Here is a 16,141-nt window from a genome sequence, read left to right as displayed (position 1 = left end):
CAAGCTGGAATGACTCAAATTTGGCCAAACGACCACAATCAAAGAAAAAAGGGGAAAGTGAATAACTAAAGAAAATAACTAAATTTTTATGAAGTAATGCTTTCTCTGGGTAATAGTAGGATCAAAATGAAAATGATGTAGAAAAAAACACAGAGGAAAAGCTTGGTCTATAGATACGCAGAGAGTATTTTTAAACGCTTTGAAAATATTAACTTAGGCTTACTCTTGGAGTGGACGACAAGCTCTGAACAACGAACACCACAGGATTTCCTGCATTCTTAATGGCCTCGACTGCTTCTCTGTGTGAGGCATTCTGCAAATCTACTCCAGACACCTGAAACACAGAAGTCACTTCAATTAGAAAGGCTGTCGAGTTCACATATATTAACCAGCTATGAGAACAGCTAGAGTCTAATGAGTTAGACCAAAGCCAAAAAACTAAGATTGGCCCATAAAAAGCTTTGTTGCTTTAGGAGAACATATTTAAGGAAAATAACATTCCGCCTTCAAGACAAGCGAATGAGACAAACATCTTAGTAACAATAGCCCTGGTTAAATACAATTATCCAAAATAGGTAGCTCAGTTCGTGACAGAATCCTAAGAAGCTTCTGTGCTGTGGTGTCACCTCTGCCACCAACACAGCACATAATTCTGAGTGGGGACAGGGAAGGGCGGTCTGGACTCTTCTCTTGAATTGAGAAGTATGATATTTTAAGCACACTGTCCATTATCACAATTGAGTAGCGGAACATCTCTCAAATGATGTTCAAAAAAGAACTATGAAAATATCCATGGGTTCTTTTACTAAAAGTGTTCTCTGTTCAGTAAATTGGGGTAAGTGTAAATAGCTCCTCAACATACAGATTTCAGAAAACCTAACATGCAAATGTCCATAATCTCCAAGAGCATTCTGTATTTACCATATTTAACAGAACCAGTTTTTCAAAACGATAATGTAACAAGGCCTTGGTAAATGCAGGGGTGCCTATGGTCAGCAGACAATGACAGTTTGTGAATACTTTTTCATGTTAAGGAGACCAAAGAAATCGGAATGTAGGTGGATAGGGATGTGGGATCAAGGTTGGCTTTCGTGTTTGAGATGGGAGGTATTACAGTAATCGTGGTGCAGTGGAGAGGAAATGGATATGAAAGAGAGAAGTGACACCTGTAGAAGTAAATCCTTGGACACTGAGGAGGGAATGACTTCTGTGCTACAAGTCAGGCAGGTTGGCTTTAGACAGAAGCACAAACAATTCATTTGTTGTCACAGATACAGTTAGGAAAAAAAAGATTTGGCATGCAGTGGCAGCAAGGGGAAGTTCCTTTTTGACTGCTTTCATTTTCTCCATGAAATAAAAAACAAGGACCATAAACTGAGCAGTTTAGGAGGTATGAAGGAGTTACCTCGGGAAGCAGGAAAATGAAATAACTAGGGACATATTACAGGATTGCAGGGCAGAACTAAAGACTCACTTGAGAAGGAGCTCATGAATTTTAAAATGAGACCAGACAGCACTGTTATTTTCTCCAGCCATGCCAGAGTCCTGAAATAAGCAAAGAGTTGCATTTAACTAGGATGTGGTTCCCCCAGACAAGTTCAGTAAAAGCAAAGGGGATCCAAGGAGCTGGAAACGACAAGGATGATCAATCACAGAACCAGAGCAGAATGAAGAGAAAACTGAGCACCTCTGAAGCTGAGGGACACACAGGTAAGGGCCTGAAGGTATGAGACAGGAGCGTCGTATGTGAGAGGTCTGAAGGCAGGTGGGTCCAGGGGTGCCTGGGTGCTTCAGACACTTAAGTGTCTGACTCTTGATTTTGGCTCAGGTCATGATCCCAGGGTCATGGGATTGAGCCCTGTGTCAGCTCTGCACTCAGCATGGAGCCTGCTTAAGATTCTCTCTCCCTCTGTCCCTTCCCCTGCTTGCTCTCTCTCTAAAAAGAAATAAATGATTGGCAAAAAATTTTTTTAAATAAAAAAATAAAAAAGGCAGGCGAGTCTAAAGCACAGTGCAAAGTGGAGAGGAGAGAGAGGTGAGGTCAGGAAGGCAGCTGAAGCCACACCACACAAAAGCCACGGCAGGAACTTTGGCCTTTTATTCTAACAGACATCCGGTGGGAGGTTTCAATGCTCTGTAAAGCCTTTTCCCAGCTGAACTCAGGAAGGATGAGGATAATAGTAAATGCATATAGAAAAAAATTTAACTGAAGCTTAAAAGCAATCACAATGGTTTGATGAAGTTCTTACGAATAACCTGATCCCCATGACATTCTACAATAAATGAGGTAGAAGCTATAAAAGAACCACTTCATCTTCCAGTAATAACCAGCTTCAGTTTCCCCAACACAGATTTCCACAGGGTTAAATGTGAATCCCTAAAGTTGGGAAGTTAGGGGGGGAAAATGGAATTCTGTTACAACAAAAAAATAACCTGAGTGTTTCTAAGCTATAAATTTATAACCCAAAGTGTGTCCCATTCACACAAGACAGACCCATTTCTAAAAATTAAATTAAATTCCAATTTCCCACTTAAACAAATTCTTCTCTACATGGGCCTAAATCCTTTATGCAATTGTGCAATTGTTTCAAGGCAGAAAGAAATATTAAGCTTTACTTAAAAACAAATGAGTAATTCTCTTCATGGGAAAAAAGTAAACAAATGACTCAGTATGTTTGACAAAATAAAGATTCAAGTATTAACATTTCACATCTGGTGTGAGTTTAAAGAAATTTACTAAATCTGAGACACAACAGTGATATAAAAGTGTTGATGGATAAGTGAGAGAATACATTCATCTTACAGCAGAGAAAGATGAGGGGAAAACCCACAAAATTTAAGAAGATAAACAATGAACAATCCAATTAGGAAACAGGCAAAAGACCTGCACAAACATTTCCCTGAAAAGGACATATACATAAGGTTTGAAAAGTTCTTTATCATTTTCCACTGGGGAAACTCAAAACAACAATGAGGTATCACTATCTGCCCATCAGAATGTGCAGAATGAAAAACAGTGACAACACCAAATGTTGGTGAGGATGTGGGGAAACTGGGCCACTCATACATTGCTGGTGGGAATGTAAAATAGTACAGCCACTGTGGAAAATAGTTTTGACAGCTCCTTTCAAAACTAAAAATGGACTTACCATACAACCTAGCAATTGCATTCTTGGGCATTTATCTCAGACAAATGAAGACTTATTTTCACTCAGGAACTTGTATACGAATATTTAGAGAAGCTTTATTCATAACAATAAGCCAAGAACTGGAAACTACCCAAGTGGCTTTCAGTGGATGAATGGTTAAACTGTGGTACCTCCACACCATGAAATACTATTCAGACGTAATAAAAGGGTATCAACTATTAATGGACACAACAGATTAAATGAACTTCAGTGAAATTATACAGAATGAAAAAAGCCAATCTCAAAAAGATACAGAATGCATAATTCCATTTCTGTGGTAATTGTGAAATGAGATAATTAAAGACATGGAGAAACACATCAGTGATTCCCAGAGGTTGGGGATGGGGGGATATGAAGAGGGGAAGAGGAATGGCTGCAGAGGGTAGCACAGGGGAGTCTTGTGGTAAATACGGTTGAGTTTCTTGATTGTGGTGGTGGTTATGCAAGGCTACACATGTGATCAAACTGGAGAGCTATAAAAACACATACAGTTATACATCGGTGTGTGCCTAATTGGTAAGATGGAAATAAGGTCTGTGAATTATGCCAATATCAGTATTTTGGTTTTGCTATCGTACTATGGCTATAGTTACTGTTAAGGTAACATTAACATTGAGGGAGGCTGAGGGAAGAGTATATGGGACCTCCTTGTATATTTCTTTACAATTTCTTTCCCATGACTCTGTATTTCAAAATAGAAAGTTAAGGTGGGGGAGAGACCAAACAAAATACAAAACATATATTTAAAAATTAAGTTCAAATATATCAGTAATCAAAATAAAAAATTAATCCGTGCCACTTATTTACTAGAAGATTATCAATATAGATTTAATAAGACAAAATCCCTTATGTATTGCTTACAAAACATACAACTAAAACAAAATCACAAATAAGGGTGAAAATGAAGGAATGAAAAAAAACAAAAAAACAAAAACCAAACCAATGTACCATGCAAATACTTAATAAAGGAAACCACACCTGCCCCAGAAGGAGTAATCCTTTTAAAATATGTATGCATTCATAATCTTCTAATGGATTCTCACTGCGTTCAAAGACAACCTTCCAAGCTCTCTGTGATATGGCTTCACTTTACCTCTCAGACCTTTTCTCTTCGCGCTCTCTTGCTCCCTTTAGCTACATTATCAGTGCCAGTCTGCTTTCTGCTCCTTCAACACAGCCAGACAAACTCCTACCTCAGAGCTTTCGCCTTTTAGTTCTCTCTGCCTGGATCCTTCTTCCCCTATACATCCACACGGCTCATTCTCACGCTTCCTGTATTTGTCTCAGTATCATCTTCCATAACCAACCTATCAGTTGCAATTACCACCTCCATTCCTTATCTTTCTGTTCTATTTCTCCATAGAATCTACAATCTAACACTCTACACATCACTTATGTAATATCTTCCCTACTACCATGTAAATGCCGTAGGAGTAGGAATTTTGCTCATTTTCTTCACTGCCATGTCCCCCGTGTGTTTGAAATTTTCTTTTCAGTTTCAAAAGCACAAATGTAACCTAATATTTGTATATACAGAAAGGTTTTACACAGTTCTTTGCTTTAATACTCACAATAATGCTATGGGTCTTGAATTCTCATTTCCATGAGAATAAGGTGCATTTAATAATTTGTCCAAGAACAAATGCAAAGTAAACAGGGCAATCAAGACTTCACCCCATGACCTCCAGTGCTCTTTTCACTTTATCAGAGCTGAAGCACCAGGGCTGAAGTTTATCATCATAAAGCAGGTGTCACGAAGAAGCAGATGCTGGGACTGAAGATATGGAATATGAGGTTATCCAATAAATGCAATGCAAAGAAATGTGTGAGTTTCAGACCTCAGGACATTCTCAGTGCCTTGATGGACCTTTTAAACTCTGCTCTGCAGACCTGCCACATGTGAACAATGGATCCGTCCCTCCCTCCAATGGAATCTGGGAGGATGTGCGTGGCTATTCCACTGACACATATTTATAAAAGGTAGAGCTTGTTCTAGGGAATCTAGTCAATAATATGGTAACAATGTTGTATGGGGACAGATGCTAACTACACTTGGGGCAAGCACTGCGGAATGTACAGAATTGTCGAATCACTATGTTGTATACCTCCTACACCTACAAAAATTAATGTAACATTCATTCTAGATCAACTACACCTACAAAAAAGAGAATATTAGAAATTTTTTAAATGATGAAAAAAATTACAACTTGTCAGACTGTGGGAGAAGCACAATGCTAATCACCTGCCTCATTCTGTTAAATGGTAGAATTGTTTTTTCAGTCAGCTGCGCCTTTGTGCAGCATTCTGTATGCTACCACCCTGATGTTATAATTATATACATACAATTATGCAAACAACATACAAACTAAGGCATGGGAAGAAAATACACCAATTGTACATACATATACCCCAACAATGAAGGGAGGACTTCTGGTTAAATATTACTGTCTTAAAGCAGGTTTCAAACGAAAACAGAATTTTAACATCATTTACCTCCAGTATTTTATCTCCTGTTTTAAGAGCATTTGTTTTTCCTGCTGGACTGTCTTCTAAAACTTGTTTGATAAATATACCTTTAAGTTCCTCTCCATTCTTCAGGCGTTTTATAACAGTTTGTCCACCAACAATACTAATACCAAGGGACACATTGGGTTCTCTGAAAATCTCAACACTGTAAAAAGAAAATAAATTCACTCATGAATAAGTTAGTATAACTTGTTGGAATGTCACTAGAAGTGTTCACTTTGTACCATATCCTTGTGACTCATATCTTATATGAATATATTTTTACAAATGTTATCAAAATTGTACCTCGTTCAAAAATTCTAAGATATTTTCAGTGATTTGTGGCACATGTGAAAGCCTGAATTTGGAAAAAGATTTCTAAAACAATAATTACACCTCTTAATATTCTTAATGTTCACAGCTCCTACCACAATATATTTTCTGTAATTAGTTCTTTTAATCTATATCAGTAACATTAGCAAAGAATGAAGAAAGTAATAAATGGGTGAAAAAAAAATCAAGAAAGTCACATATATCATTTTGACAAAAACCACAAACTTTCATAATAAAATAAATTTCTGACCAAAAATCTTGTTACCCAAACTGTTTTTTCCAGTCAGCAGGTTTAACCTGTGGTTCTTTAAGTGGAGGACAGATTTTGCTCTTAAGGCTGGAAGTTGTTCTCTTTTCTTCCTACCTCCACATCACTTTATTTTATTTATTTATTTACTTACTTACTTACTTACTTACTTACTTATTTATTTATTTATTTATTTATTTATTTATTTATTTATTGAGACAGAGAGAGAGCAAGTTGGGGAGGGAGAGAGAGAAAGGGAGAGAGAAATCCCAAGCAGGCTCCTCACTGTCAGCGCAGAGCCTGATGCAGGGCTCGTAACTCACGATGAAATCATGACCTGAGCTGAAATCGTATGTTCAACCACTTGAGCCTCCCAGGCAACCTGAATGAGCCACCCAGGCACCCCACATAACTTTAAAAAATAAAGAATGGAATAAAACTTGCTCTTCCCTGGTTATGAATTTTGCTCAAACTGCACAGATGTGACCAATGATTAACTGAAATTTTTAAAAAGTAGTTCAGAAAACAGCTCCCAAGAGGGGCACCTGGGTGGCTCCGTGGGTTAAGCATCTGACTCTCAGATTTTGGTTCAGGTCATGAACCAGGTTAGTGGGATGGAGCCCGGGTCTATGAACTGAAAGTGTGGAGCCTGGTTCGGATTCTCTCTGCCCCTCCCCTGCTTGTGGGCAGCTCTCTCAAACTAATATAAACAAACATTGAAAAAAGAAAAGAAAACGGCTCCCAAAGACAAAATTCAGAAGTGCAAGAAGAAAACAGACAACGTTGGTAGGTATTGTGGCATTAATAACGCATGCAGAATAGAGCAGGTAATGGAAGACTTTTATATACTGTTAGCTCAAACTAGGCACAAACTTGGAACTAACACAAGGGAAGGAAGGAGGATAGAGATAAATTGACACATGATAGAAACCTCAACTGATGTTGTTCACTTAAAAAAAAAAATAAGGGAAGGAATTTTAGTCCTTTCAGGGCAGTCCTACCTGCCTTCCTCAAGGATGCAGTAATAAAATATGCTTGGTCCATTGGTTACTACCATACATGGACAATTGCAAATTGCTTTCTCTGCAAAGGTATGATAAAGACTTTCCTAATATTGATTACAGTCATTTTGCCCAGGTAAAAATCTCTAGAGAAGACAAACTGAAACTAAAATTTAGGTCATTTTGTAGCAATGTGGATGGAACTGGACAGTGTTATGCTAAGTGAAATAAGTCACACAGAGAAAGACAGATACCATATGCTTTCACTCTTATGTGGACCCTGAGAAACTTAACAGAAGACCATGGGGGAGGGGAAGGGAAAAACAAAGTTAGAGAGGGAGAGAGCCAAACCATAAGAGACTCTTAAAAACTGAGAATAAACTGAGCGTTGATGGGGGGTGGGGGACAGGGGAAAGTGGGTGATGGGCATTGAGGGGGCACCTGTTGGGATGAGCACTGGGTGTTGTATGCAAACCAATTTGACAACAAATTTCATATTAAAATAATTAAAAAAAACAAAAACAAAAAACCTTAGACCAGCCTAGATGTACATTATGGCAATACTTAATCAGTAGAGAACGTCTAAATGACACTCTGAAAGGAAAGAGCAACCAACTGTGTTCTCCTACTGAGAAAGCCAATGACATCATCAACGTACATTCTTGGTGGACCCCAGTGGCTGAAGTTTGGAGTTTCTTCTCCTTCACCTTCTTCTCTCTCAGGTAACTCACTGAAGAGAGACAAAGGAAAAACACACATGCACCTTGTAAAACAGTGCTGTTAAAGGTTCTTGCAAAGTTTTGAAGTTGAACAATCTATTTGTAGGTAAATAGTTCTTAATTTTTAAGGTTTAAAATACTTACATCTACAGTTAACTATCTGTACAAAACAAAAATACATTACTTTTAATGTTCAACAAACAATCCAGAAACACACATCACAGATTATAAACACTTTTATTGGTGACAGTCTAGACGCTATTTCCTAAAAATCTATGTGTGATTTGTACAACTTCACATTTGTTTCATGATCAAGGTACAAAATATCATAACATATATTCCTTTAAACTTGGTCCTGATCGACAAGCAAAGAAAACACTCCAGCATAAACCAACATATGTAGCTGAAATGGCTAAACAGGAAACACAATCCCTCTTTGTAGATCTGTCATCCTGGCACTAAGTAACTCCCCGGTGATGTGTATCCCATGAACGTTTTGTGTCATTATCCATCACTTTGCAGTTTGCAGAGAGATTTCCTTCTGGTAGATCTAATTTGATCCTCCCACCTACCACTGCCATACTTTCACCCATCAAGTCATGCTGGTATGGAAGTGATAACATAAAATGCTGAATTACAGGGGTGCCTGCAAGGCTCGGTCAGTTAAGCATCTCTTTTTTAATGTTTATTTATTTTTGAGGGGGAGGTTAGAGGGGCAGAGAGAGAGGAGGAGAATCTGAAGCAGGCTCTAGGCTCCAAGCTGTCAGCGTAGAGCCCAACATGGGCTTGAATGTGCAAACCGCAACCTGAGCTGAAGACCAAGCTACCCAGGTGCTACAAGCATCCAACTCTTGATTTTGGCTCAACTCATGACCCCAGGGTCATGGGATCGAGCCCCATGTCAGGGCTTGGGATTCTCCCTCTCTGCCCCTTTCCCTCCTCAAAATAAATAAACTTAAAAAAAAAAAGATCCTTTTAAAAATGCTGAATTACAAAGTACTTATAAAGGTAATGCTATCTAATAGGGTAGAGACATTACCATATATTATCTGGAAGAGTACTCCTAAGAGAACTCCTAAGCTCCAGTCTAACCCGCACCATGAAATGCGTGTATGACTCTGGACCACCACCTGAGATAATAGGTCTGAAGGGTACATTTTATTACTCTATACAAAAATGTAGGTACTACCTCTTCCATTTTACATTCACAAAAACCCTGTGAAGCAGGCACTGCAGGTCATATTATTATTTTATTCTTCCACTTGAGGAACTGAAGCTCAGGGAAGGCTGCAAATACACAACCTCCTCACAGTATCCAAATCTGTTTTGCAGCCTAAACGTTTCAATGCTCCATTTTTCTCTGAAGTCTCAAATGAGTCCTATAAATAGCAGCAAAACTCCAAACCCACCTGCATGTCTACAGACAGACTTTCTAGTGTAGAATGGTTTCAGGCTGAATGAAAAAGAGAATACCAAAAGAATCCAAGTATTAGTTAAGAAATTGGAATCATCAGGGGTCGTTAACATCTCACCTATTCCCAGATGGTTTTGTTGCCTCAGACAGTCAATGATTTCATGATTAAGAGCATCACAGTATTCAAGGAAAAAGAGTTTGGCAGATACTTGCCAATTACTTATCTAATGTCCTCTTCCTCCTTCCTTACCAACATAACTTCTCCTTTATTCCAGGTGGCACTATGCCCAGATTTAAAGAAATACATTTTCTGGACTTCCTTTCAGCTAATGTTAACTGGGAGCTACAGTTCTGAAATGGAAGTACAAGTCCTCAGAGATTTCCAGAAAAACTCATTACATGGACAGAGAATCATCTGGCAGGAGCCTTTCATGCTATGACCTTCCCTTTCTTCTTGCCTAGAAGGCAGAGATGATATTGGCAGTGAAGTATTTATTTTAAAATCATGAAGAAACAGTGACTAAAGCAATGCATTAAAGACAGCAGAGCAGAAAGGAAGGTGTTTAAGACCCCGGCAGATCACCTTCTTCAGGGGATTTTACGTGAAAAAAATTACAGCCCCACTTGGTTAAGCCACCCCAAGTGGAGAGTTTTATAAGCAGCTGAATGCAATCCCTACAGGATACCCAGGATTCTACCAATTTAAGCAAAGTCTTCATATTATCACATTATATTATTCTTTGCACATGTGCATAGATGTTCATTGAATAGCTGTAATAGCAGAAGCTTTCATATTTTGATTACCCTATGTAACAGTAACAAGGATTAAATGACGTGACTGTCATTTAGTGGAAGCTTAATATTCATTTCCTTTACAATTTTTTTCATTTGAATTTCTATCAAAAATTTCCCCATGTATCGTAATCTTTCTTTTTTTATTTAACAGCATCTTAATAGCCCATACTATTGATGTAATTTATCTGCCATCCAAAATATGATACTTTACATTATATCCTGGTTTTCAGAATATGGACATTACTGCAAGGAATATTGTCATGCTCTATTTTAGAATTCCCCTGTAAATATTAACTGAGGATTAAAAATTAAAAATCCCCAAACAAACCAACATTGAAACTTTCCTTCTATTTTCTACTTTCCTGTATCCCAAATCATGACAGGTGTGATAAGACATAAATATTTGGTCTAATTAAGGACACACCTCGGGCTGACTAAGCCTTTCCAGAGAGGCAAGTGCTCGCATCATGTTCACCATCAGCCATGCTCCAGAGCGCCACTGACTCTTGGGAGGAGAGTTCTCCATGAGTCTGATGCCTGGTGTTCGCAGCGGATGTCCAGGGACACCCTTTGATTGCCTGGCTTTGGTGGATGAAGGGTCTTGCATTGTTGGGTTCCACAGGACTATGGCAATCAGAGGACCATTCTTGGTAGGCTACCATCACCAGGGCACTTCAAAGATGGCAGACTGAGGCATATGCCCCAGGCTTTCTGTGAAAAAGGTCACTTTGCTCATCCTGGGGCTTTGGACTAAGGGGCAGGATTCAGGTTTGGCACACATCCAGTGCCCTACAGTGTGGCTCTAAAGGAACATAGGCTGTGAACACCACCTTGGCACTTTCCCTCTGCTTTGCTCCAGCTTGCTGGTATCTCCCCAAAAGGAGCTTATAAACACTCTTCTGGAGCCCAAATTTTTGTGACTGCCACCCAAGGCACACCTCAGATTGCCTGTCTTTGGTGGACAGTGAGGCTTACACATGTGGTCCCTCAGGACCATATACATTTGCATACTTTTAAAGCTGCTGCCTAAGGGTTTGGCTTCTAGTCAAAGCCTGATTCTCCCCTTTTGGACACTGACAACCTCAGTTGAGGCACATCCTCAACTACCAGGAGCTATTAAAAATACAACAGCCTGCTTGAACAAGCACAGAAATTTGGGAAACAACCAAGAGCTGTGGTAGGGCTGAATGAAAAGTTTCACCTCCTACACAAGGCCACTCTTTCTAGACTGGGAGAGGTGGCAGTTTCATCTACTGTATAGAAACCAACACGGAAAGTCAAGCAACATGAAGAAACAGAGGAATGTTCCAAATGAAATTTAACAAAACCTCAGAATGCCTAAGTCAAAAGGAGATAAGCAATATACCTGTTAGAGTCCAAAGTCATGGTCATAAAGATGATCACTGAAGTTGAAAGAATGGATGAACACAATTAAAACTTCAACAAACACATAGAAAACATAAGAAAGTACCAAACCAGTCACAGAGCTGAAGAATGCAATATGTGAACTGAAAAATACACTACAGGTATTTAATAGCTGACTAGACAAAACAGAAGGATCAATCACCTCAAAGACAAGACCAATCAAAGAAGCAAAAGGAAGAAAGGATAAGAAAAAATGAAAATAGCTTAAGGGACTTATAGGACAACTTCAAATAAACTAATATTCACTTTCTATAGGGCTCCCAGAAAGAGAAAAGAAAGAGAAAGAGGTAGAAATTTCATTTGAGGAAATAATGGCTAAAACTTCCTTACAATGGGAAATGAAATAGCCATCCAGATCCAGGAAGCCCAGAGAGTTCCAAACAAGTTGAAACCAGAGAGACCCACAACAAGACATGTTATAATTAAAATGTCAAAAGTTAAAGACAAGGGAAGAATATTAAATGTAGCAAAAGAAAAAAAACCTTGTTAATATTAAAAAAAAAAAAAAAACCCACTCCCCATGATAAGATTGCCAGCAAATTTTTGAGCACATGCTTTATAGGTCACAAGGGAATGGCATGATATATTCAAAGTGTTGAAAGAAAACACTTGAAACCAAAAATACTCTATCTGGCAAAATGATCATTCAGAATTGAAGAAGAGATAAAGAGTTTTCCAGACAAGTAAAAACTAAAGGAGTTCATCACCACTAAACTGGCCTTACAAGAAATCTTAGAGGGGCTTCTTTAAGCTGAAAAGAAAGAGTGTTAATTAGTAATAAGAACCCATGTGAAAGAACAAATCTCACTGGAAAAGTAAATATATAATAAAGGTCGTGGATTATTTATAAAGCTAGTATGAGGGTTAAAGGAAAAAATAGTAAAATAACTATGATTATAATAATTAGTTAAGGGACACACAAGATAAAAATATGTAAACTATGATATCAAAAACATAAAACATGGTGGGGAGTAGTAAAAAGATTGAGCTTTAGAATGGGATCAAATGTAAGTTATTATCAACTTAACATAGACTATTATAGATGTAAATTGTTATATGTAAGTCTCATGGTAACTACAGGCCAAAAACCTATAGTAAATACACAAAAGATTTAAAAATATAAGCATACCACTGAAGAAAGTTACCAAACCACAAAGAAAATAAGAGAAGAAAGGAACAGAGAAAAACTACAAAAACAGATAGAAAACAATTAACAAAATGCAATAAACACATACCTCTCGGTTACTACTTTAAATGTAAATGCACTAAAATCTCCAAAGACACAGAGTAGCTGAATGAAAAAACAAGACCCATCTACATGCTACCTACAAGACTCCTTTCAGATGTAAAGACACACAGAATGAAAGTGAAGAAATGAAAAAGTATATGCCATGCGATGGAAACTAAAAGAAAGCTGGAGCAGACATACTTCTATCAGACAAAATAAACTTTAAAACAAAGATTAAGAGACAAAGAAGGATGTTATATCAGGATAAAGTAATCAGTCCAATAAGAAAATATAACATTAATATAGAACACAGGAGTACTTAAACATATTAAGCAAACATTAATAGACCTAAAGGGAAAAATAGTGATACAATAACAGTAGGGGACTTTAGACAAAAAAATCAATAAGGAAACATCTACCTCAAATGACATGTTAGACCAGGTGAATTTAACAGATACATACAGAATATACCATTCCAAAAGCATTAGAATACACATTCTTTAAGTGCACATGGAGTATTTCCTAAGATAGATCATATCTTAGGCCACAAGTTTTTTTTTTTCTAAGTTTATTTTTGAGATAATACATGCAACACAAGTGGGGGAGGGGCAAAGAGACAGGGGGACAGAGAATCTTAAGTGGGCTCTGCTCTGACACCAGAGAGCCCCACGCAGGGCTCAAACACATAAACCCTGAGATCACGACCTGAGCAGAGGTTGTATTTTTAACTGACTGAGCCTCACAAAACAAGTCTTAATCATTTAAAACAAAAATTTTTTTAACATTTTTATTTATTTTTGAAAGACAGAGACAGAGCATAAGCAGAAGAGGGAGACACAGAATCCAAAGCAGGCTCCAGGCTCTGAGCTGTCAGCACAGAGCCTGACAGAGGGCTTAAACCCATCAACTGTGAGATCATTGACCTGAGCCGAAGTCGGACGCTCAACTTACTGAGCTACCCAGGCACCCCACAAGTCTTAATCATTTAAGATGACTGAAATTAAATGAAGCATCATTTCCATCTGCAATGGTATGAAACTAGAAACTAGAAAGTTCATAAATATGTGGAGATTAAACAACATTCTTTGACCCACTGGTCAATCCAAAGAGAAATAAAAGAAAATGAAAGAGAAATTTTTAAAAAAATGAAAGAAAAAAAATGAAAAAGGAATACATTGAGATAAAAATGGGAAGTTAACATACCAAACTTTATGTGATGCAGCAAAAACAGTTTTGAGAGGAAAGCTCATGGCAATTAATGCCTACCTCAAGAAACAAGGAAAGTCTCAAACAACCTAACTTTTACACATGAAGGAACTAGAAAAACAAATGAAGCCCAAAGTTTTTGGAAGGAAGGAAATAACAATGATTAGAGCAGAAATAAATGAAATACAGACTAAAATGATAATGGAAAAGACCAATGAAACTAAAAGCTGGTTCTTTGAAAAGATAAACAAAATTGACAAACCTTTAGCTAGACTACTCAAGGAAAGAAGAGGTCTCAAATAAATTCAGAAATGCCACTGATGCCACAGAAATACAAAGAATCATGAAACTACTATGAACAATTATATGCCAACAAATGGGACAATCTAGAAGAAATAAATTCCTAGAAACATACAATCTTTTAAGACTGAATAAGGTAGAAATAGAAAACCTCAATAGACCAATTACTAACAAGGAGATTGAATTGGTAATTGAAAGCCTCCCAATAAACTAAAATTCAGAACCAGAAGGCTTCACTAGTGAATTCTACCAAATATTCAAAGAAAATTGATTACCAATCCTTCTTAAAATTTTCCAAAAAATGAAGGGGGTGAACTCTTCCAAACATATTTTACAGGCCAGCATTGCCTTTATACCAAAACCAGACAAAGATACAAAGATGCAAAAATCCTCAACAAAATATTAGCAAACCAAATTCAACAATACATTAAAAGGATCATACACCATAATCCAGTAAGATTGATTCCAAGGATGCAAGTATGGTTCAACCAATCACAAATCAATGTGATACACTACATTAACAAAATGAATTCTTATGATCATCTCAATAGGTGCAAAAAGACCATCTGACAAAATTCAACATCCGTTTATAATAACAACTTTCAAAAAAGCAGGTATAGAGGAAATGTACCTCAACATAAATGCCATATATGACAAGCTCACAGCTAACATCAGACCTCACAGTGAAAAGCTAAAATCTTTTCCTTTAAGATAAGGAACAAGACAAGAATGACCACTCTTACCACTTTTATTCAAAAAAGAAACCAAAGGCATCTAAATTGGAAAGGAAGAAGTAAACCTCACTATTTGCAGATGACATGATATCATATATAGAAAATCCTAAAGACTCTATCAAAAAGAAGTTAGGATAAATGAATTCTGTAAAGTTGCAGTATACAAAATCAACATGCAAAAATCAGTTGTGTTTCTTTACACTAATACAAAGTATCAGAGAGAGAAATTAAGAACAAATCCATTTACAATTCGATCAAAAGGAATAAGATACCTAAAAATAAAATTACCAAGGAGATGAAAGACCTGTATATTGAAAACTACAATATATTAATGAAAGAAACTGAAGACACAAATAAAAGATATTCCATGCTCACGGATTAAAAAAATTAATATTTTTTAAATGTCCATGCTACCCAAAGTAATATACAGATTCAATGCAACTGCTATTAAAATCCCAGTGGTACTTTTCACAGAAATAGAATAAACAATACTAAAATTTATATGAAACCTCAAAGACCTAGATTAACCAAAGCAATCTTGAGAAAGAACAAGGCTGGAGGTAACATGCGTCCAGATTTCAAACTATATTACAAAGCTATAGTAATTAGAACAGTATGGTACTGGCATAAAAAGAAACACATACATCAATGGAATAGAGTCCAGAAATAAACCCACACTTAGATCATCAATTAATTTACAACAAGGGAGCCAAGAACATATAGTGGGGAAAGGATGGTCTCTTCAATAAATGGTGTTGGGAAAATTGCACAGCCACATACAAAAGAATGAAACTGGACCACTATCTCACAACATACACAAAAATTAACCCCAAATGGATTAATGACTTAAATATAAGACCTGAAACCATAAAATTCCTAGAAGAAAACATAGGTGGTAAACTCCCTAACATAGGTCTTAGTCATGATTTTTGTAATCCAACACCAAAAGTAAAAGGAACAAAATCAAAAGTAAACAAGTGGGACCACATCAAACTAATCAGTACAGTAAACAATAAACAAAATGAAATGGCAACCTACTGAATGAG

At 37.2% G+C, this 16,141-nt stretch overlaps 1 protein-coding gene across 6 annotated transcripts in view; it reads right to left on the bottom strand.

Annotated features, from left to right (window-relative positions):
* The window catches only part of PATJ (PATJ crumbs cell polarity complex component), a 367,672-nt gene that overhangs the window by 222,508 nt on the left and 129,023 nt on the right, over window positions 1-16,141 (bottom strand). For all 6 annotated transcript variants that reach the window (XM_086717156.1, XM_086717157.1, XM_086717152.1 and 3 more), the window contains exons 23-25: window positions 7,933-8,004; window positions 5,682-5,859; window positions 224-334 (exon numbers count right to left, since the gene is read on the bottom strand). In XM_086717156.1, the coding sequence (XP_086573282.1) occupies window positions 224-334; window positions 5,682-5,859; window positions 7,933-8,004 (361 nt within the window). The remainder of the gene's footprint in view (window positions 1-223; window positions 335-5,681; window positions 5,860-7,932; window positions 8,005-16,141) is intronic.

The sequence above is a fragment of the Puma concolor genome, chromosome C1 (genome assembly GCF_028749965.1).
Source record: "Puma concolor isolate L17-30 chromosome C1, mPumCon1.1.hap2, whole genome shotgun sequence".
In the NCBI taxonomy this organism is placed as follows: Eukaryota; Metazoa; Chordata; class Mammalia; order Carnivora; family Felidae; genus Puma; species Puma concolor.
The sequence above is the reverse complement of the archived record's forward strand: the minus strand, read 5'-3'. Positions and strand labels throughout refer to the sequence as shown.